This window comes from Patella vulgata, chromosome 3, assembly GCF_932274485.2.
Source record: "Patella vulgata chromosome 3, xgPatVulg1.2, whole genome shotgun sequence".
Taxonomy (NCBI): domain Eukaryota; kingdom Metazoa; phylum Mollusca; class Gastropoda; family Patellidae; genus Patella; species Patella vulgata.
In genome coordinates this window covers 28660913-28686479 of record NC_065881.2, presented here as the reverse complement: position 1 = coordinate 28686479, position 25567 = coordinate 28660913, and the positions used below count along the sequence as shown (strand labels likewise).

The 25567-nt window shown below is 35.7% G+C and overlaps 1 protein-coding gene across 1 annotated transcript in view; it reads left to right on the top strand.

Annotated features, from left to right (window-relative positions):
* Positions 1-25567, top strand: part of LOC130012155 (AFG3-like protein 2) — a 291436-nt gene that overhangs the window by 24232 nt on the left and 241637 nt on the right. Inside the window, exons 2-4 of the mRNA XM_056099481.1 lie at positions 2401-2499; positions 8463-8703; positions 22008-22161. Coding sequence (XP_055955456.1) covers positions 2401-2499; positions 8463-8703; positions 22008-22161 — 494 coding nt within the window. The remainder of the gene's footprint in view (positions 1-2400; positions 2500-8462; positions 8704-22007; positions 22162-25567) is intronic.

Below are 25567 nucleotides of genomic sequence, written 5' to 3'. Positions count from 1 at the left end.
TCTTTATTTAAAATCATAAATCTGAGAATATGCCATCAAAATAGAATCTTTTCATCGACATTAGACACGTGAAATTTGGAATGTGTTCATTTCAAAGTTTCACGCATCTCGCAAGATTTCTACTTCCGTTATCGTACTATAACCGCCACTCCGCAAACCTCAGCAGATTCCAGTTTTTTCATACAATTATTTCCAAGTCTGACCCTTTTTTTCTTTCAAGTCTATCAGATTTACTTCAAACAAGGACAACTTTGCTCTGAAAATTCTGAACAGGCTTCGAAAGACGTTTTTAACTTCTTTTTAAAATAAGTAAACCGGTGCCGCATCGCAATTGTACAGGCTTAGGTACATATCACTTACCGTCATACAGCCAAGGCTAGATGTAGAGTAACGGAATCTGCCGAGCTTTGCTGAGTGCTATAACCGCGTGCGATAAGAAACAGAGTTAGCAATGTCTATTATTTTTGGGATATGTGTGTGTGTGTGAAATTGCTTTATTTAACTGTCACTTCCACTGAAGTGATATCGCAGACAAGTTATCGGATACATATTGATTTGGGGTGTTATGTACAATTAGGATATGTGACATAAGTGACTAATTTCTCCGTGCTGTTGGCCGACATCAAGGAGATTAAAACATCCGACACAGTGGAAATCATGGGTCAATCACGTAGCTTAAGTTTATAATCGCTGTTATTGGATTGATACATATCCCCGACAAAGGAGAAGCAATGACTTCTGTTCAGGATTGGATTGATGAATTGTTCGATAAAGGATTAAGGCAGATTAACTAGTTAATCAAGGTAGGTGTTGGCGTATAACACGATAAATACGTTGATCACTTAATTACCTAATCAATCCAGTGTATTATCAACGATAATTGGGTTGAGTGGTAGTTATACACTCACTAAACTATATTAATTTTGGAATTTTGAATATTATTCACCATGTCTTGATGGTAACTTCCTGAATTATTTCACCTGATAAAATGGCTGCCCTCTACGCAAATAGTGTAAACATCTGGTATATCAAGGTTGTGGACCCTCTACAGGTCACAATTTTGATCCGATTTTGATGAAACTTGAAATGCATGTTTATAACCCAAAGATCTTGGATGCTTTCGATATTTGCGCATATCGGATCTTAACTTCCTGAATTATGGCCCCTGATTTTACCAAAAATTGTGTTTTTAGCATGTGGTCTCCTCTAGAGGTCACAATTATTATCTGATTTTCATAAAAGTTCTATTATATCACCGTTACACCATAAGGTTGGTTGAGTTTGAATTTTGTGAAAATAGGACGAAAACTGTCAGACAAAATGGCCGCCCCTCATACGCAGATAGATCTTAAAGGGATAATCCCGATAATTTTTGGGAGAATAAAACTGTTTAATTTTGTTTTAAAAACCCTAAAAATCCTCTACCTAATTGCAGAGCAACTAACTCAATATTTGTAATAAGTTTTCAAATAACTGAAACCCGTCAGTTTTCATCTGGAAATGGAGACCGGTGTCCCAAGCTGTATTTTAGGGTGTCTAGATATAACCAGGCACTTTTTGTATAAAAATAATGTGTAGGTGAAATTTACCTTTCATTATCAAGTACAGCATTTGGGCCATTCACTGTATAGACCTTTCAATGAACGGGATCGATTATCTGGTCTCCCAACGAAAAAATTGACCCGAAATCTTAAAAGGGTTACGTGTCTGGATAAGCAGTTTTGACGGTCACGTCCAAACGACTCAATATTAATATTGAGCTGAAATTTTGAGATACGGTCAATACACCATTCCTCTATATTTTGGCGTTTAAATTTCATACATATTCAGACTTTTATTTTTGAGACTCTGTTCAAATAAGGGATAGTCCCTTTAACTTCATGAATTATGGCCCTTCATTGTACGAAAAATCACGTTTTTAGTTTGTGGTCCCTCAAGAGGTCACAATTTTTATCCGATTTAAAAAAACGTTTTGGTATATCACTGTTACACCCTAATGATAGTTGAGTTTGAAATTCGTGAAAATAGGACCCAAACTGCTTGACAAATTGGCCACCCCTCGTACGCAAATAGTGTAACTATATGGCATATCAAGGTTGTGGACCCTCTAGAAGTCACAATTTTGATCCAATTTTGATGAAACTTGAAATATATCTTTATAACCCAAAGATCTTGGTTCCTTTCGATATTCGGGCATATCGGATCATAACTTCCTGAATTATGGCCCTTGACTTTTCGCAAAATCACTTTTTGTTTAGCTTGTTCTCTATCCATCTCTTGCAAAATGCGGGCGTATATTGTCTGGCAGCCGCTGGTTTGGTTAAGTTTTTGCTTTATTGCTTGGGCCGTAGTTAAAAAGTCAATGTAATAGTACTGGTGATATTTAATTTTTTATCTATAGGGTGTTAAAGGAAGAAGTGGTAGTGGTCCTGGTGGTATTTTTGGTTTTGGACAATCAACAGCTAAAATAATTAAAGAAGATATTGGTGTTAAGTTCAGGTAGAGGTTAACTAGTAATCAGGGCTTAATTTAAAAATTCGTGTACCCGAAAAATAGCACTTGCCAAAGTATGATAAAAATCTTGAATTTTTCAAGGCAAAAATCTTGGCATATACTCTCCGAATCTACTATAATACATTAACGGATGACAACGACGATGATATTTGGTTATAGTAGAGTCTTGATTTTTAAAAATTTATTTAGTCTCTAAAATATCATTGAAAAAATATGCATTTGCTTGTCTTGAGAAATGGTTTTCCCAAAGAATAATCCCTTAATGATAGACTTTTATAATACCTGATGATTTTATGCGCTCACATTTTCATGTTTGTTTATGGACACTCTACAGGTCACAATTTTTATCCACTTTCAACCAAACTTGAAATATAGGTGTATCTCCCGAAGATCTTGGATACTTTTGATATTGGCATGTGTCCAGGGCTCACACTGGCTTTCGATTTTTTTCCACCAAAATGGATGATAATTTTTATATAAAAAAAAAATGTTCATATATTTTTCCGCCAACTGGAATATTTTATCTGCCAAAAATGTGGATAAAAAAGACAACACCTAACAATTTTATGTCTCAGCTAGGCTTATTATAAAACAATTACCGATATACAATACAATATACAACAACTTTAAAAATCTGTCTTTACATAATAGATTAGCAAAGTTTGGATTTAATAAGATCAGATTTTTTTTTTTGGAGACTTTAGTCTATTTGAACACTGTACTGCACAAATTTTTTTCAGTATTTATACGTCAAATCTCATACAAGGATTGTCAATTTTCTATACATTTATGTGTTGCGTGCACAATGGGCCTATTGTTATTTTCAGATACCGTAAGGGTATTAGAATCTGAATCCCTAATAGAATAGTATAAATTTCAATTATATTTGTTAAGAGATGCTTACAATATACCCGTCGTTAACTTTTAGAGCATTTTGGCGACGGTATTATGATACAAATGGCGAACTCTTTTCTTGCTCAAGAAACCTCACTATTCAACTCCTTCTTACTTTTTCGACCAGTGGTTATATTATAATATGAAATAATGATATCCGAAATGAAATGAAATGAAATGGAGTTTAACGTCCTACTGTTCTGCTCCTAACCTGGGCTAATGAAGACGGGCATATGCCATACAGTGTGCTATGAGGGAAATTTTGCCCGGACAGCGGCACTACGGCCTACTCTTATATCGAATTCCAACTGCCAAGGGATCTTTTACTTACACGCCAATGCGTACACGGGACCTCGGTTTTTCGTCCCATCCGAACGACTAGACAGCTTTCCTTGTCAGCCCCTCCATCCTGCATCACTGACAAGGGAGAACCACGCCAAAAAATCTGGATGAACTTTCTCGGCCAATGCAGGGATCGAACATCGATAGACATGCTTGTATTTTTTATATGGCGTATAAGCCACGAATTCAGCTATCAAAATATTTATTTCTCTTCGCAAGGAACTGTCTGCCATTTTGATTACATGTATTATCATTTTGATACGCCCACATTGAAATGTGATCGTATATTGTTGTCGCCCTTGTCCGACCGTCTGTGCGGCGCCCACAATTGCTTTTGGACGCTCTATTGGCTAGAGTTAATATCCGATTGACTTTAGATTTATATACAGTGTTTAAGGTCATGAGACGAAGAAGCCTATCGATTTTCAGCAATTTTCGATAATTAATGCCAGAGTTATGATCCTTGATCACTTTGAAAAATCTTGTGGACGCTCTAGAGGTCAAAGTTAATATCCGATTGACTTCAAATTGATACACAGTGTTTAAGGTCATGAGACGAAGAATCCTATCGATTTTCAGCGATTTCCAATAATTTTTGCCAGAGTTATGGCCCTTGATCACTTTGAAAAATCTCGTGGACGCTCTAGAGGCTAAAGTTAATATCCGATTGACTTTAAATTTATACACAGTGTTTAAGGTCATGAGACGAAGAAGCCTATTGATTTTCAGCAATTTCCGAACCGAAGGACGGATGGAAGGGGGCGACGACAATATACGACCACATTTAAATGTGGGCGTATAAAAACGATTGAAAACTATTTAATCTGGTGTTGATTAAGCTGAGTGAGTTGTGATTTGTGATTATTGACGATAATTATTATTATTATTGTTCGATTTATATAACGCTTCATTACACACGAATGTTTCTAAGCGCATTCACAACAAAACAGTTCAAAAACATTTTTGAAATAAGTATGTTTTGAAGTTAGTCTTAAAGCTCTGGATGGAAGAGGACTCTCGAAGAGTTTTGGGAAGATCATTCCACATTTTAGCTGCTCTGACAGAGAAAGCATATTCACCAGAACGCTTATTATATTTGGGGATCCTCAATATGCTACGATCACTTGAAGAACGAAGGTTGGATCGCCGGGGAGTATAGAATTCAAAGAGTTCTTTTAAATAACTGGGTGGTGGTTGTTAAAAACGATTTAATATACTAAGAATTCCAAAATGTATTATTGTATTCTTCATTATATAATAAACGTTAAATAAATTGATTTCAATGTAAGGTGGAACTGCATGCTTTATGGATGGGTCATTTGAGCCTACGTGTGAAGATGGGTGTACACGTTTCTTTGATCTGTTACATCATGGACCATATATACCTTTATATCACAGGGTAATTATGTGTGTGAATTACCACTAATTGGACATGCTGTGTTCTATTATCAATCCGGAAATTTCTATTTTATGGATTTGCATCATGACATGTTTTTTTTCTTCTTTATATATTTTAACAGAATGTGGTATATTTTAAATGTTTCATATTCATGTAATTATCAATGCATCCAATTCGCTTTTTGTTATTAAATCATCGTAGCTAATTCTCGTTTGGTAGCCATTTTTATACGCCCACATAGAAATGTGGTCGTATATTGCCAAAAGTTATCATCCAATTCTTTTAAAATTGATATATGTTGTTTACATTAGTGAGATGAAGAAGCCTATTTAATTTCAATAATTTCCATTTATAACGTCTAGAGTTATGGCCCCTGTTTCACTTTGTTGATACCTTGTGAACTCTCTAATGCCAAAAGTTAACATCCGATCTTTGTGAAATGTATATGCAATATTTGAATTAGGGAAACGAAGAAGCCTATTGAATTTTAGCAATTTCTGTTCATTACTTCTAGAGTTGTGGCCCTTATTTCACTTTGTTTAACCTTGTGAACGCTCTAACCCCAAAAGTTATCATCCTATCTTTCTGAAATTTATATGCATTATTTAAATTAGTGAAACGAAGAAGCCTATATAATTTCAATATAACGTCTAGAGTTATGGCCCTTGTTTAACTTTGTTGAACCTTGTGAACCCTCTAATGCCAAAAGTTAACATCCGATCTTTGTGAAATTTATATGCAATATTTAAATTAGGGAAACGAAGAAGCCTATTGAATTTCAGCAATTTCTGTTTATTACTTCTAGAGTTATGGCATTTGTTTCACTTTGTTTAACCATGTGAACTCTCTAACCCCAAAAGTTATCATCCTATCTTTCTGAAATTTATATGCATTATTTAAATTAGCGAAACAAAGAAGCCTATTGAATTTCAGCAATTTCTGTATATTACGTCTAGAGTTATGGCCCTTATTTCACTTTATTGAACCTGGTGAACGCTCTAACCCCAAAAGTTATCATCCTATCTTTCTGAAATTTATATGCATTATTTAAATAAGTGAAACGAAGAAGCTTATTGAATTTCAGCAATTTCTGTTTATTATGTCTAGAGTTATGGCCCTTGTTTCACTTTATTGAACTTTATGAATGCTCTAACATCAAAAGTTATCTGCCGATCTTTATGAAATTTACATGTGTCATTAAAATTAGTAAAGAGAAGAATCCTATTGAATTTCAGCAATTTCCGTTTATTACTTCTAGAGTTATGGCCCTTGTTTCACTTTGTTCAACCTTGTTAATGCGCGATTGATGAAAGTTATCATCCGATATGTATGAAATTTATATGCATCATTTAAATTTGTGAAACGAAAAAGCCTGTCAAATTTCAACAATTTCTGTAGATTACTTCCAGTGTTGAGAGCCTTGTTTCAATTTCTAGAACCTTGTGAACCCTCAAAGGGCAAAAATTATAATCTGATCTGTATGGAACTGTCTTGTAAAGGACCCCCAATTACTTACAAAGTAATAAATATGTGACAACCCTTGTCGACCCCTCGGACGATTTAGCCGCTATGGGCGTATGTTTCGTTGCCTGGCAACCTATCTTTATAAATTTAGCACAGCCGTTGTATTTGATGAAATCGTTTTACATAGGTTAAATATAGGTCTATCACCCTAAGATCTCGGTTCCTTTCGATATTGGCATGTATCGGACTGTAACTTCATGGATTATGGCCCCTGATTGTACGAAAAATCATGTTTTTAGCTTGTGAACACTGTAAAGGTCACAATTTTTATCCGATTTGGGTTTAAAATTGAAATATATGTTTATAACCCAAAGATCTCAGTTCCTTTCGATATTCGTGCATATCGGACCATAACTTCCTGAATTATGGCCCCTGATTGTACGAAAAATCGCGTTTTTAGCTTGTGGACCCTATAGAGGTCATAATTTTTATCTGATTTAAAAAAAACGTCTAAGTATATCACCATTACACCCAAAGGATGGCTGAGTTCGAATTTCGTGAAAATCGGACCAAAACTGTCTGACAAAATGGCTGCCCATCGTTCTCAAATAGCGTAAAAATATGGTATATCAAGGTTGTGGACCCTATAGAGGTCACAATTTTTATCTGATTTTGTTGAAACTTGAAAAGTAAGTTTATAACCCAAAGATCTCAGTTCCTTTCGATATTCGCACATATCGAACTGTAACTTCCTGAATTATGGCCCCTGATTGTAGGGAAAATCACTTTCTTTTTAGCTTGTTCTCTTTTCATCTCTCGTTATCCGATTTTGTTGAAACTTGAAATGTAAGCTTATAACCTAAAGATCTTGGTTCCTTTCGATATTTGCGCATATCGAATTGTAATTTCCTGAATTATAGCCCTTGATTGTAGGAAAAATCACTTTCGTTTTAGCTTGTTTTCTATCCATCTCTCGAAAATGTGGGCGTATCCTGCCTGGCAGCCGCTGGTATCCAATTTGAAATTTTTTTAAATATATCACCGTTAGACCGTAGTTAAAGTCCGTAACTCAATATCATCCAAAATCTTCGACATTGAAAACACGATTTCTTTTGCAATTTAAATCAGCATTGGTGTTGTGATCTCACCTGGAAAAGATGGGCTTCTGATATCCAATATTTAAGACAAAATAAACATTTTACCATTGGTACACGAATCGTGTACCATAATGCGTTTCAGCGCCATTTGTAACAACGTGCTGAAAGAATGAGGCTAGACATATTCCACAAGTCATGTCAAATGGTGATATCATATTCTTATTTGGAGAGCATGCGCAATAAATAATATCGGTGTTGACTGGAATAACCAGACGTTAGAAACTGACTTGCGGTTGAGACTTCTGGCATATTTCGCCGAACATAACTGATGACAATTCACAGTAAAACGGACACGATTGAATGTAAAACAGTTTATATAAATTCATATTACATTATTATATGTGTTGCGACTCATTTGTGCCAATTTCTAGGTCCAAAATATTAGCGATTTAGCTCCTTTAATTTAAAATTTCGTGAAAACCAGATCAAAAATGCTCGACAAAATAGCAGCTCCTTGTACGCAAATAATGTAAAAGTATGTCATACTAAAGTTGTGGACCCTCTAGAAGACCATAATTTGCGTACAAGGAGCTGCCATTTTGTCGAGCATTTTTGATCTGGTTTTCACGAAATTTAAATTAAAGGACCTCTGTACAAAAAATCGCATTTTTCTTTAGCTTATTCTCTGTCCATCTCTTGCAAAATGTGGGCGTATCTTGCATGGCAACCACTTTTTAATTATTTTTTTTTAGAGATGTAGCTGGTTGTGAAGAAGCAAAGTTAGAAATTATGGAATTTGTTAATTTCTTGAAAAATCCACAGCAATATATAGATTTGGGAGCCAAAATTCCAAAAGGGGCTATGTTGACTGGCCCTCCAGGCACGGGAAAAACTATGCTAGCCAAAGCAACAGCAGGTGAAGCTAATGTACCTTTTATAACAGTTTCTGGTTCTGAGTTTTTGGAGATGTTTGTTGGTGTTGGTCCTTCCAGAGTAAGTCAAATCATTTTTATACGCCCATGCCCACATTTTCATAGGTTATGCATTTGCATTACCCAGTTTGTATACTATATAGATAAGGCCAGTCAAAGTTATAGTAAGTCGAACAGTCATGTGGTGCACACTTTACGGGAATATTCATTATTCCACCGTCGGTGAGCAATGGGTTTACAGGTACCGTTCCACACTTAGGCACTTTGCCTAAGAGAAATTTGTTCTTCTGAATGCGATAACGGTTATAGTTTTTATACACCCACATTTTCATGTGGACGTATATTGTCGTCGCCCTTGTCCGTCCACAATTGTTTGTGGACACTCTACAGCAGTACAGGTCACAATTTTTATCCGATTTCAACAAAACTTGAAATATAGGTTTATCTCCCTAAGATCTTGGTTCCTTTCGATATTGGCATGTATCAGACCGTAACTTCATGGCTTATGGCTTAGATTGTACGAAAAATCATCTTTTTAGCTTGTGGACACTCTTAGATGTCACAATTTTGATCTGATTTTGATAAAACTTGAAATACATGGTTATAACCCAAATATCTTGTTTCCTTTTGATATTCGCGCAAATCGGATCGTAACTTCCGGAGTCAAACCGTAACTTCATGGATTATGGCCACTGATTGTACGAAAAATCGCGTTTTAAGCTTGTGGACCCTATATTGGTCACAATTTTTATCCGATTTTGTTGAAACTTGAAATGTAAGTTTATAACCCCAAAATCTTGGTTCTTTTTGATATTCGCGCATATTGGAATGTAACTTCCTGAATTATGGCCCTTGATTATCCAATTTAAAAAAACATTGAAATATATCACCGTAACACCCTAAGGATGGTTGAGTTCGAATTTTGTGAAAATCGAACCAAAACAGCTGGAAAAATGGCCGCCCCTCGTACGCAAATAGTGTAAAAATATGATATATCAAGGTTGTGGATCCTCTAGAGGCCACAATTTTGAACCGATATCATTATGATGAAACTTTAAATTTATCTTTATATTACAAAGATCTTGGTTCCTTTCAATATTCGCGCAAGCTAAATTTTCCGCATGTGTATATTTATTAATTCATTTGTTCCTTTGTATTTGTATAATTAAAGACAGGTCTTTAGATAGGCATCTGTGTTTCTCTTATGCATCTTTTGTATTGCGTACCATATATATAAAGTTGCATTTAATGAAATAAAAATATGGACCTTAATTTATCGTACGGAAGGTGAATGTAATGTCGTCATTTATAAATACCCAGCAGTCAGAGCCCAATTTGAACATCACAGGAATATAGAGAGTAAATCCAACAAAAACTATTTTTCTACAACCAAAATATATTACTGCTTTATTACTACTGTTTGGGGGTTGCCGGCAGGCGGGCAAGATTGAGATGGCAAGTTTTCGTCTGGCAAATAAGGCAAAGGCTTTTCACAATAATTTGAGTATAATATTTAATCTTCAAACAGGCATGGCTTAGTGACAAATAAAAGTATTGAAGTATTTCTTATTATCTGAAAATATATAAATAAACCTTGGCTAAGTAACTAATTGAGAGATTGACAGTACTATTAAAACATGGTAAATAAAACACTGAACAATTATAATTGAAATATGACAATAATATACATAATTATAAGATTTAAATACCTCAAAATTTGTGTGAAGGTCCACCTTCTCAATCGCTCAATCGACAAAACAAGTATGGCTTAAAATATTATACTGCGCATGTATTAATTAGAACAAAGGAACAATTATTACAACACAGGATACTGTGAAACCTAATATAAAATTAATCAGTGTACCCACCAAGTATAAAACTTATAATAACAAAAATGATAATGTTAAATAATGTAAAGTTCAATCTGTTCACAACAGGGTCACATTCCACAGGGGATATCTGGCTGATTCTTAGACCCAGTTGTAGGAGTGTGAGAACTTATTGTAGTATATATATATTAGCATGCAACACAAATTATTATATTATAAAACACTAACTAAATGTATAACATTAACATCATCTTACAACTACAAAGACGCACATTGGCCGTTTAACATTTATTAAAATTATAAAATTGATACGTAACTTAAGCATCTTACCTTCAATAGTAATATCCATGAAATAGAAATTTCCATATTGTTAAATAATACAACACAACTTGACCGAAGATTGGTAATTCACACACAAATGATATATTTAAACTAAAATTACTTGAGCCGTTCAATAAATTTAAATCGCTTACAAGTTACAACCGAGCGATCCTCACTCATTGCAGAACTTTTAACAATAACAGAATTGTCCTGTGATGTGACAGATCAAAGAAACACACACGCCCGAACTGACACGTAATCATTTTTCGAGACTTGTCTTCTATTCTTACGACTACCTGGCTTTTATATTGCGTACTATATACTCACGCTACTTATAGATGAAGTTACATTTAATAAAATAAAAATATTGACCTTAATCTATCGTACGAAATGCAATGTCGTCATTTATAAATATCGAATAGGTAGGCCCCAATTTGAATATCCCCGGGTATTTAGCGAATAAGCCAAACTTGCCGTACTGATTCTCGTAAATATTCTCGTAAATATCCTTATTCTCGTAATTATCCTTATTCTCATAAATATACCTAATCTCGTCTTCCGACAAGTTAGTATTTGTGTCTTCAAATTGTACCATAACCGGATTCCTGTTCCATAATATAATTCAAATGTCAACCCATACATTTCAGACTTAAAGTCTCACCATTTCACGAATAGTCCGTGCAGAGCACGGGGGTCAGCAATCTCAGTAACGGCTCCTTTGATCAAAGTAACAATTCTATTTATACATGTAAAAGGGAGCAGAACAGTAGGGCGTTCAACCCAGTTACATTTGTTTGCACATATTGGAAAACTGTTTGGTTGCTTTATTTGAAAAGCTATTGAATATTTAACTATAAAATTTGTGAATTTTTCTTGGAAAATTCTAATAATTGTTAGATCTTCGAGAAGCGTTGATCTATCATATCGCTTACCCTGTTTTTTATAATAGCTAGCAGATGAAATGAAATGAAATGAAATGAAATGAAATGGGGTTTAACGTCCTACTGTTCTGCTCCTAACCTGGGCTAATGAAGACGGGCATACGCCATACAGTGTGCTATGAGGGAAATTTTGCCCGGACAGCGGCACTACGGCCTACTCTTATATCGAATTCCAACTGCCAAGGGATCTTTTAAGTGCACGCCAAAGTGTACACGGGACCTCGGTTTTTCGTCCCATCCGAACGACTAGACAGCTTTCCTTGTCAGGCCCTCCGTCCTGCATAGCTAGCAGATAATTTATAATATCTGAATACTTTCTGAAAGAACATATGACTCGTTAGATGTTAGTTTTTAATAGGCCATTTTTTATGATAGTTGGATATCAAATATAATTCACCTTAAATAGATCATGAATAGTCCAACAGAGATTTGAAACAATCAGCATTGTAATTTTATAGTTATACAGAAATACGTTTCCCTGTTCCCCAATCCAATTTGATATTTTATTAACCCTTTCAATGCTAGACGTAAATCCACTGCCTGTGCTAGACCCTTTTTTGAGGAAAAAAGGGAGGTTGGAACTGAATGCCAAGCAGTACTTATGGAAGCTTTTATGAAAAATCTTTTTGTCTGTTGGGATGGGCATGAGGTTGGGCTAAGAGGAAAAAATAGAATTTTGGAAATTTGCATAATAATGTAGTCACGTGACGTCATGGCGGCCATTTTGGATTTCTCATTTCACACTAAAGCTAACACGAAAACAAATTTTTCTCCATGAAATACTTAAAAGATATTGTTTTTTTTACTGGATTTTGATAAAGATATATAAAATGAACAAAAATATCAATAGACGCGCATCACGTCTCCCGCTGCCATGACCACGTGCGGATTGCAAAACCTTGTTTTTACTTTCACTTTCACTTTCACTTTCATCCCCAAGTCCCATATCATTATCAATATAGTCAGTCAATAGATCTACACGTTCGGGAATCAGGAATTACCTACGTATTTTATGATCCAGCAGGCCAGCATTATTATCAACATCAGAATTATTGTCAGAATCTACTGCAGACACAGGGCTATCGTGTTCACATTGGGCTTGTTCATCATGCACGGGAGACATAGCTAGCCATGGGCGGAACGTCGCGCAACAAATCACACACTTCATAATACCAATCACTGTCCTGACTACTATCATTATCAAGTAACTGGAAACGAATTATGTGTATCACCCGCCTCGAAATTGTCCACATGTTGGTCAGCAAGACGTCATTCACGACTTCGTCGAGAGTGCATCGTCTACGTTGTCACAATGCACTCCGCCATTTTACGGTTTGCTGCTTTGAAACACGTGGAAATATGTTCTAGTGTATAGAAAATACAATAGATGGCACTTGCAGTTACGGTACTAATTTTAGCGAGGGCTTTACTGAGTACACGGTAATACCGGGTACGGGCATTTTACCGACATTTTATAATACCCGGTACTACCGGGTATACGCAGTGAAAGGGTTAAACTTCACATTTCATTAGCTTTTTTAGACCATAAACAATAACGTTTCTAACTGGTACAGAGAAGTAATTCAAATTTATTATCTGAGAGATGATTTGCAAATAAAGGGGACAAAGTAATATTTTTATACTATAAATCGAAATTTTGTTGCTGTTATACATATATTAAAGTTTAAGAACGAATATTGATACACTCTATAATATTATAGTGAGCCCTTGCATGTAACTTGTTTAGGGACACTTTACAAAGTGACGATTTAATCATATAAAAAAATCGTAATTAGGGATATGTATATTGAGTCAGTTAAAAGCCTGTTTAAATAACTGTGTTTTTAAATAGTTTTTTTTAAAGAATACTGATAAGTACAACATCTTAAAACTAAATGGTAAATTATTCCATAAAACAGGTGTGCCTCTATCAAGAGATAGTTTGTTACTGGTTGCAGTAAATTTCAAAACATTCCTATGTATTCTATCTACATGCCATAAAAGTATACTGAGCACCATGGAAAACACATCACTTAGTTTTTCGTATAACAAAATGATCCTGTAAACATATCTTATTTATTTTGCTTCTTATTGTGAACAATATTCAAATGGGAACACATCAATAACAACACATTTGTACACTTATAGATGTTTAATCTGTAATCAAGGGTACAAAGTCAGAGGGGTCAAAACCAAAAGTACGACACAGATGTCAGTGGCGCGTGTGTCCTCCACGGGCCATCATCACGGTAGGCTACAGCATTAACGCGACCCATGCAAATGTGTAGGGCGGTCCGGTGATGAAATGTGAAGTCTCCCCACACCATTACACTTCCCCCACCCCATTGATTCGTTTTGAAGATGCAGCAGTCTGCAAGACGTCTCCACACACGTTGACGGCCATCAGCATGATAAAGATGAAAGCCACTCTCATCACTGAAGAGTACACTTTGCCAGTCTACTCTTCTCTACATGTCTGGTGTCCTTGAGCCCATATCAAACGACGGTGATGATCCCTGAGGATAGCTCCAACATAAGGTCGTCGTGCACGGAGTCCTACTTCTCTTAGACGACATCTCACGGTGTTGGCACTTACTGGTCCTTGTCTTCCGACAACTGCTGCACCTGTTCGAGTCGCTGGGCGGAATCTGTCACGCAGATGAGTGACCCGGATGTAGCGGTCTTGAGCCTGGGTTGTAACGCGTTGTGGACCAGGACGTTGACGCTCACGTGTTGTTCCAGTAACTCGTACACGTTTCACCAACCTTACAACTGTGGACTGATGACAATTGAAGTGTCTGGCGATAGCACGTGTAGACATGCCAGCCCTGGACATTCCCATGGCTTCATTCCGTTGATTTTCAGTAAGTCTCGGCATCTCTAGCTCAATTCCTTCACACGTCCAACAACAAATTATGACAGATTGACGTTTCACAGTTCATGTACTGCACATTAAGTTGAAAACATGCTTTTAAAGGGCTCACACACAATGCTGCACGTGAATATTGGGGTTTTCATGTGCATCTCGTGCAGTTTTTTTTGGTGCACACGGGCCGATATTTTTTGCGTTTGGGAGCATTGTGTGAAACAATAGTTCATAGTATTGCATAATATTATACATACAAAACCACCTAGTAATAAAATATTTGGGAAAAAAAAGTGATGCGTTTTCCATGGCGCTCAGTATATAACCATAAATTACCTTATTTTTATACGCCCACATTTTCATGTGGACGTATATTGTCGTCGCCCCTGTCTGTATGTCCGTCCGTCCACAATTGTTTGTGAACACTCTAGAGGTCACAATTTTTATCCGATTTCAACAAAACTTGAAATATAGGTTTATCACCCTAAGATCTCGGTTCCTTTCGATATTGGCATGTATCGGACTGTAACTTCATGGATTATGGCCCTTGATTGTACGAAAAATCACGTTTTTAGCTTGTGAACACTGTAGAGGTCACAATTTTTAGCCGATTTGGTTTAAACTTGAAATATATGTTTATAACCCAAAAATCTCAGTTCCTTTCGATATTCGCGCATAATTGTTTCATTTTGCACGATTTTTTTAAGTTATCGAAAACAGTCAATTAATAAATCTATAAACAAAATTTACAACCGTAATTCAGACAACATCTTGCATCCTAGTACACATTTGGGTTGAAATAATTAATCCATGTAGCGTTGTTAATTAGTTTATTAATTTATGGCCCCAATCAGGTATCAAAACACTTCATTTGTTACGTAACACCTATATAGGTCAACGTGCTCAAACATTCTGATCAGTCAACCATGCATGACAAAGATATTACAATACTTTGACCCATTTTGACTGTATATACAGGATACTAGTATTGTATTTAAAAAAATGATTAGAAATATAGACAGTGTTATTGATGAACTATTTAAATATTCACATCACGTCCCAAGTAATTATATTGTCTAGGTTAAACGGGAGCAGGTCTTTTCATCCCAACCTTCGTTCAGTAATCATAAGTTTATGGAACTTTAAAATCTTCGCTGAATCCACGGGACAGATACAATACCGGGCTGATTTTTATTTTTCATTTCGGCTTTAACGGCTCGACCTTCAATGCATACTATCAATTAAAGGTCAATAGTCAATATGTGAACTTACGCGTTCCATCAAACAAAAACAATGTCTAAAATGAGATCCCCTTCAATAACCAATTGTCACCTTGTAGTATTGTATACGCAATAGGATTTATTCAAGTCATTCTTACTTACCGAATTTTATTTCAAATTATGTGACTATCAAACAGTTGACCTCACTATCAGAGAACAATTGACTAAGCTGCTCTGCACGAACTATTCGTGAAACAGTGAGACATGAAGTCTGAAATGTATGGGTTGACATTTGAATTATATTATGGAACAGGAATCTGGTTATGGTACAATTTGAAGACGTAGTATAAACGCCAGGTAGTCGTAAGAATAGAAGACAAGTCTAAAAAAATGATTACGTGTGTTTCTTTGATCTGTTATATCACGGGACAATTCTGTTATTGCATAAAAACGGCTAGTTATAACTTATTAGTTAAAAGTTCTACAAGGAGTGAGGATCTTCGGTTGTAACTTGTAATCGATTTAAATTTAATGAAAGGCTAAAGTAATTATAGTTTAAATATATCATATTTGTGTGTGAATTACCACTCTTTGGTTGGTTGTGTCATATTATTTAACAATATGGAAATTTCTATTTCATGGATATTACTATTGAAGGTAAGATGCTCGAGTTACGCATCGTTTTTATTGAAATGTGGTCGTATATTGTCGTCACCCACGTCTTTCCGGAGTCTAGAGGCTAAAGTTAATATCTGATTGATATTTGGGTTGAAATAATTAATCCATGTAGTGTTGTTAATTGTCCCCCGCCTTTCGAAGAAAGCAGGGGACTATTAAAATGGGTTCGTCCGTCTGTCTGTCTGTCTGTCCGTCTGTCTGTCCGTCCGTCCGTCTGTCTGTCCGTCACACTTTTTGGGACACAATAACTCTCTTCCTAATTGAGCTAGAATGTTCAAACTTGGTGTATGTGTTTATTAGGTCAATGCCTTGATGGAGTTCGAAGATGAGCATTTTCCGCTTAGGGTAAGCAGAGATAAGCAATTTGATTGGTTGATGCTTTGGGACACGATAACTCTCTTCCTAATTGGGCTAGAATGTTCAAACTTGGTGTATGTGTTGATTAGGTCAATGCCTTGATGGAGTTCGAAGATGAGCATTTTCCGCTTAGGGTAAGCAGAGATAAGCAATTTGATTGGTTGATGCTTTGGGACACGATAACTTTTAATTGAGCTAGAATGTTCAAACTTGGTGTATGTGTTTATTAGGTCAATGCCTTGATGGAGTTCGAAGATGAGCATTTTCCGCTTAGGGTAAGCAGAGATAAGCAAATTGATTGGTTGATACTTTGGGGCACGATAACTCTCTTCCTAATTGAGCTAGAATGTTCAAACTTGGTGTATGTGTTGATTAGGTCAATGCCTTGATGGAGTTCGAAGATGAGCATTTTCCGCTAAGGGTAAGCAGAGATAAGCAATTTGATTGGTTGATGCTTTGGGACACGATAACTTTAGTTCTAATTAAGTGAGATTGATGAAACTTGGTGTATAGTTTCATTACAGTAATACCTTGACTAAGTTTAATAATGAGCATTTTCTGCTCAGGGTAAGCAGAGCGATACGCAATTTGATTTTTATATGTGTCCTCTAATTATTTTCCTATTTCGGCGGGGGACATCAGCCTCACTGTTGGCTTGTTAGTTTATTAATTTATGGCCCCAATCAGGTATCAAAACACTTCATTTGTTACGTAACACCTATATAGGTCAACGTGCTCAAACATTCTGATCAGTCAACCATGCATGACAAAGATATTACAATACTTTGACCCATTTTGACTGTATATACAGGATACTAGTATTGTATTTAAAAAAATGATTAGAAATATAGACAGTGTTATTGATGAACTATTTAAATATTCACATCACGTCCCAAGTAATTATATTGTCTAGGTTAAACGGGAGCAGGTCTTTTCATCCCAACCTTCGTTCAGTAATCATAAGTTTATGGAACTTTAAAATCTTCGCTGAATCCACGGGACAGATACAATACCGGGCTGATTTTTATTTTTCATTTCGGCTTTAACGGCTCGACCTTCAATGCATACTATCAATTAAAGGTCAATAGTCAATATGTGAACTTACGCGTTCCATCAAACAAAAACAATGTCTAAAATAAGATCCCCTTCAATAACCAATTGTCACCTTGTAGTATTGTATACGCAATAGGATTTATTCAAGTCATTCTTACTTACCGAATTTTATTTCAAATTATGTGACTATCAAACAGTTGACCTCACTATCAGAGAACAATTGACTAAGCTGCTCTGCACGAACTATTCGTGAAACAGTGAGACATGAAGTCTGAAATGTATGGGTTGACATTTGAATTATATTATGGAACAGGAATCTGGTTATGGTACAATTTGAAGACGTAGTATAAACGCCAGGTAGTCGTAAGAATAGAAGACAAGTCTCAAAAAATAATTACGTGTCAATTCAGCCGTGTGTGTTTCTTTGATCTGTTATATCACGGGACAATTCTGTTATTGCATAAAAACGGCTAGTTATAACTTATTAGTTAAAAGTTCTACAAGGAGTGAGGATCTTCGGTTGTAACTTGTAATCGATTTAAATTTAATGAAAGGCTAAAGTAATTATAGTTTAAATATATCATATTTGTGTGTGAATTACCACTCTTTGGTTGGTTGTGTCATATTATTTAACAATATGGAAATTTCTATTTCATGGATATTACTATTGAAGGTAAGATGCTCGAGTTACGCATCGTTTTTATTGAAATGTGGTCGTATATTGTCGTCGCCCACGTCTTTCCGGAGTCTAGAGGCTAAAGTTAATATCTGATTGACTTTAAATTTATACACAGTGTTTTAGGTCATGCGATGAAGAATCCTATTGATTTTCAGCGATTTCCAATAATTACTGCCAGAGTTATGGCCCTTGATCACTTATACACAGTGTTTAAGGTCAAGAGATGCAAAAGCCTATTGATTTTCAGCGATTTCCAATAATTATTGCCAGAGTTATGGCCCTTGATCACTTGAGGTCATGAGACGAAGAATCCTATTGATTTTCAATGATTTCCGATAATTACTGCCAAAGTTATGGCCCTTGATCACTTTGAAAAATCTTGTGATGCTCTAGAGGCTAAAGTTATCATCCGATTGACTTCTGATTGATACACAGAGTCTAAGGTCTTGAGACGAACAAGTATATTGATATTCAATCAATTTTGATAACTTGAACAGCTAAATCCATGATAGTAAATGTTTTGTATACTAAACGTTAGCATGGGGCAGAACTTTTTAAAAACCAATCAAATTCTAATGATTTTCTGATAATTACTTAACCGGTCATTGTTGACTATAATCACCACAACGTTATAAAAGTCGACTACAGCAAGAACCTTTTTTATAAGCCGCATTTGAGTATTTAGTTTCATATTTAACTGATATGGCCACACATGCATGTCGGACAGGAACTTGTCTTGTCAAGGGCATTGAGGAAAACATGTCTTTGTTCAACATTTTTTGACGAAAAACGTAATTTAACGATGTCGGAAACGTTAAAGACGCTCAAAGTGGTTGAAATACTTATGAATTATTCCGACTTGGATTATATCGATGACATCAATTTTGAAGACGATATTTCTGATGAAAAGGATTTAGAATGATTTGCAAATTATAGATCAACTCATCCCCTTCAACTTTTTGTCCCCTGCCTTTCGAAGAAAGCAGGGGACTATTAAAATGGGTCTGTCTGGCTGTCCGTCCATCCGTCTGTCCGTCACACTTTTTGGGACACAATAACTCTCCTTCTAATTGACCTAGAATGTTCAAACTTGGTGTAGGTGTTTATTAGGTCAATGCCTAGATGGAGTTCGAAGATGAGCATTTTCTGCTTAGGGTAAGCAGAGGTAAGCAATTTGATTGGTTGATGCTTTGGGACACGATAACTTTAGTTCTAATTAAATGAGAGTGATGAAACTTGGTGTATAGTTTCATTACATCAATACCTTGACTAAGTTCGATAATGAGCATTTTCTGCTCAGGGTAAGCCGAGCGATAAGCAATTTGATTGACCGAGACTTTGGAACACAATAACTCTCCTTCTAATTGAGCTAAAATGTTCAAACGTGGTGTAGGTGTTTATTAGGTCAATGCCTTGATGGAGTGTGAAGATGAGCATTATCTGCCATGGGTAAGTAGAGATAGGCAATTTGATTGGTTGATGCTTTGGGACACGATAACTTGAGTTCTAATTAAGTGAGAGTGATGAAACTTGGTGTATAGTTTCTTTACATCAATACCTTGACTAAGTTGGCTTGTTTATTAAATTATAGATCAACTTATCCCCTTGAACTTTTTTATTGGTGTCAAGATTGAAATAGGCATACAAAATATTTCACGTCGGCCTTTATTTAGCCTGACCACTTGATGTCATGACGTCAAACTGACGTCGACTGGTTAAGGGTTAATGAGTTGTTACTCTTAATCAGATTTTAGTGTATTATAAATGTTTCATTACTGAAAAAAGTAAAAATATGCGACAACTCTTGTTGACTGCCTGGACGATTTAGCTGCTGTGGGCGTATGTTTCGTTGCCTGGAAACCTATCTTTATAATTTTAATAAATGTGAAACGGCCAATGTGCATCTTTGTATTTCGGTTGTAGAAAAATAGTTTTGACTGGATTTACTTTCTATATTCCCGTGATGTTCAAATTGGGCTCTGACTGCTGGGTATTTATAAATAACGACATAACATTCGCTTAAATTTCTGTATGATAAATTAAGGTCCATATTTTTATTTCATTAAATGCAACTTTATATATATATATATATGGTACGCAATACAAAAGACGCATAAGAGAAGCGTAGGTCATAGCCAGCACACATGCCTATCTAAAGACCTGTCTTTAATTATACAAAGACGAAGGAACAAATGAATTAATAAATATACACATGATGAAAATTTAGCTTGCTCGCTATATACCCGGGGATATTCAAATTGTGGTCTCGGTGAGGTATATTTATATATAACGACATAGTATTCACCTTTTCGTACTATAGACCAAGGCCCACAATTGTATTTCATTAAATGCAAATTTATATATAAGTAGCATGACAGTATAAAACGCGTACAGGTCTGATACAAATACAAAAGACACACGAGAGAAACGTCAATCATATAGTATGCACACATCCATATATAAAGACCTGTTAAAGACCATCGTAAAACACACATCGCACGGTAAAACAGTTTTACTTCCCGGATTTTGATTTGACACGCGCGTCTCAGATAAAGCCTGTTGGTCCTTGATTATACTCCTTTTGGTGCAGTTATCGCAACTAGCGAGAAAACACGCCAATTAAACAATACACAGCATTGACATTCATTTTGTACTGGTCGGTTAATTAACACACCTCTACAGAAAACGCACCATTGCACAGTTTTTCACCCTAGAGTTAATTAACTCACCTCTCAGATAGTTTCACACCCTTGTTAATTAATACACCTTATTTACAATTTTAACGTGGTAATGCCAAGTAATACTTAGTCGGGAAATCAATAACAATCCAGACATAGATTTCTATAAGGTCTATGCACAGATTGACCTCTTAGTAGTTCTCAGTGTTAATATGTGTCATCTATTTATTTGGGGATTCTGCGGAGGCCATCAACCTCTTGGCTTGTTAATAATTTAGATAACATTTCATGCCAAAAGAAAGACCTGCAAATAGGCAGATTAAGCTCTTGCATAATGTATTTTTGATTAATATGTGTCATCTATTTATTTTGGGATTTCGGCGGGGGACATCAGCCTCACTGTTGGCTTGTTTGTTTGGTTTTTTTAAACGGCACTTTTATGATGGTGGGATGGGATGGGCATTCAAAGTGCGATATAATGATACTGACATATGTGATATCACAATTAATTTCATATCTGATCCCATTAATTCATAATAACAATTGACGTCATGCGGTTGGGGGTGGGGGTATTTCTCTGTTTAGAAAGCTCAGTTTGTATGTATACCTACATAATTTGGAGAAGATGATGGCATCATACATTGTCAACAGTTAAATTTCCTTAACAGGAACCTCTCAAACCCCCTTCTGCAAAATTCCTGGATCTGCCCCTGTAACCTATTCATGTTTTTTTTTTTTTTCAGGTAAGAGATATGTTTTCTACAGCCAGAAAGAATGCACCATGTATTTTATTCATTGATGAAATAGATGCTGTAGGTAGAAAGAGAGGGGGGAGAAGTTTTGGGGGTCAGAGTGAACAAGAGAATACTTTAAATCAACTTTTAGTTGAGATGGATGGTATGTAACAAAGTTATGCTTACTAAAATGATTGCTTTCTAAATGCTATGAATAATATTTTTGGAAAGTGCATCATAATAATAAATAACTAGAACTGTGATGCTGCAATGAAGGTTTTTACCGGTGCCACTTTATCCTTGAACTGACGTCACTTCTCGTACCATTGGAAACATTAAATAGATTTCCACATGAGCATTGTTATAAAATGGACACAGCCAATAAATCATGCAATATCATTTCCATTTATACAACGAAGACTCGACATGATGACATTATTTGAATTGTATTACAGAAACTGCAATTGTCATTTGCATGACAGAAAATTGATTAAAATTTGAACAGAATTAATTAACCCTTTACAAAGCATTATTAATTACAGTGCAAAAACTCTCAAAAAGTAATACTAACAAAATTGGTTATTTCTCGGCACGAGAAGACGTTAGAAACACTAATTTTTTTTATGTCTATATGATAAGATTGATTCATACTATTTGTCCAATGAAATCAAATATAATTTTATACGAATAATACTTAATTCAAATAAATATTTGTTTTGGAAGCTAAAAATACAGTTTTGCCAAAATGACATTACTTCCAGTGATAATGAAAATGTTAAACAGTTTTAGGAAATCGTCAATGGCATTAGGCATCACATGGTGAAAATTTTTTTGAAAATTGAATAATAATTGACACTTTTGTGGACCAAAAACCTTGAAAAGTGAATTGTAGAAAATCATCCACAAGATTTTTGGCCCCCACCATAAGTGTCTGTCCGTCAAAAAAAATAAATTTACATGGACTTTTCGAGAAACAGGCGTCTAAACTTGCTTGAAATCGTAAAAAAACTTTTAATATGTTCACACGTCTGAACTGAACCCTTGGAACAGAGCCATGCCCAGTTTTTTGTGGCATCAATTCTTAACAGATCCTTTTGAAACTTTGCATACCTATTCCTTAGCTTGTGGACACTCTTAGAGGACACAATTTTGATCAGATTATGATAAAACTTGAAATACATGGTTATAACCCAAATATCTTGTTTCCTTTTCATATTCGCGCAAATCGGATCGTAACTTCCTAAGTTTGAATTTCGTGAAAATCAGACCAAAACTGTAGGACAAAATGGCCGCCCCTTGTACGCAAATAGTGTAAAATATGGTATATCAAGGTTGTGGACCCTGTAGAGGTCACAATTTTCATCCGATTTTGATGAAATTGGAATGCATCTTTATACCCCAAAGATCCTGGCTCCATTTGATATTCACGCATATTGGATCGTAACTTCCTGAATTATGGCCCCTGATTATACGAAAAATCATGCTTTTAGCTTGTGGTCCCTCTAGAGGTCACAATGATGGTTGAGTTTGAATTTCATGAAAATCGGACCAAAACTGTCGGAACAAAATGGCTGCCCCTTGTACACAAATAGTGTAAACATCTGGTACATCCAGGTTGTGGACCTCCTAGAGGTCACAGTTTTGATCTGATTTTAATGAAACTTGAAATGCATGTTTATAACCCAAAGATCTTCGTTCTTTTCGATATTCGAGCATATTGGATCGTAACTTCCTAAATTATGGGCCTTGATTGTACGAACAGTTGTGTTTTGAGCTTGTGGATTCTATAGAGGCAGACCCGTCAACCCCTCAGAGCTGAAATGCAGTAGGGTAGTGTAAAAAGTGCAGTAGATTTCCAAAAACGCGTAAATTCGCACTTTCAAGGGTAATTAATTTAGAAATGATACACTGAACTGCAGGCCCAACAATACAAAAATTGCATTAAATGGGTAATAGATAAAATATACACAAGCAATGGTAACCATATCTACAATTATTTATGTAATTAAACCAAAATTGAATATGTAGCCTACAAAAAGAAATAATTAGTAACGTAAAAAAAAAAATAAAGTAAAATTACCAGTCCAGTGTACTGGCAGTAGGCCTACCACTTACCATACCACTTTTCTTTTGTTTTAACTTAGCATGATTTTAAAATATCCTTGTGACGTGTGTTCCCCATTCCGAGAGTTTTTGTCAATATGTTTAATGTAAGATTATATAGTATTTCTACATTATGAATAGAGGGGGGGGCGCGTAAAAAATTAGTTTTGTAAACGACTGAATATTGGTATCGATTTAATCATGCCCCCCATGGCGATTATCCTCTCAATGTACGGGATTTTTTACCCCTGTGATTCCGTAAATCTGCTTTTACATTTATTCGAGAGAGTCACTGAGAGTGTTCCATGTAAGTCAGTATCGTCGAGACGTATTCCCATCTTGTTATGTTGCATTCGAAGTATTGTATTAGATGCTGTACGTACGTACGCGCGCAAACGAAAATGTCAGCCATTGCTGCCGTAAATTGGTCGCTATTTGTTTAGTTTATCGCTACACATTTTAAGAGTATTTGGAACACATGCCAATATTAATATATCCGCTTTATTAACTCTAAAATAGGTAGAAAAGAATTTGAGAACAAATCTCTTAGCTAAATTACACCTTACAATATCCCAAATCGATGTTAATAACCGAAAGTTGCATTATTTATTGTTTACATGTTTACAGTTCCATAGTTTTGGCGAGAAAACTAAAAAACTCTTTGTTTGAAAATGCGGTAGAAATCTATTACCGCGCAGTAGAGCGGTACATGAGGCCTTTTCGCGAGACTTTACCGCGTGATGCGGTAGAGTTGACAGGTCTGTATAGAAGTCACATTTTTTATCCGATTTAAAAAAAACAAAACGTGTGAATATATCACAGTTATACACTAATGATGGTTGAGTTCGAATTTCGTAAAAAAATCGGACAAAAACTGACAGACATAATGGCCGCCCTTGTACGCAAATAGTGTAAAAATATGGTATATCAAGGTTGTGGACCCGCTAGAGGCCACAGTTTTTTATACGCCCACATTGAAATGTGGTCGTGTATTGTTGTCGCCTCCGGTGTCCACAATTGCTTGTGGACGCTCTGTAGGCTAATGTTAATACCCGATTGACTTTAAATTTATACACTGTGTTTAAGATCATGAGATGAAGAAGTCTGGTGATTTTCAGCGATTTTCGCTAATTACTGCCAGAGTTATGGCCCTTGATCACTTCAAAAAATCTTGTGGACGCTCTAGAGGTCAAAGTTAATATCCGATTGACTTTAAATTTATACACAGTGTTTAAGGTCATGAGACGAAGAAGCCTATTAATGTTCAACGATTTTTGATAATTACTGCCAGAGTTATGGCCCTTGATCACTTTGAAAAATCTTGTGAAAGCTCTAGAGACTAAAGTTAATATCCGATTGACTTTAACTTTATACACAGTGTTTAAGGTCATGAGACGAACAAGTATATTGATTTTCAATGAATCTTTATGACTTGAACAGCTAAATCCAAGTTAGCATGGGGCAGA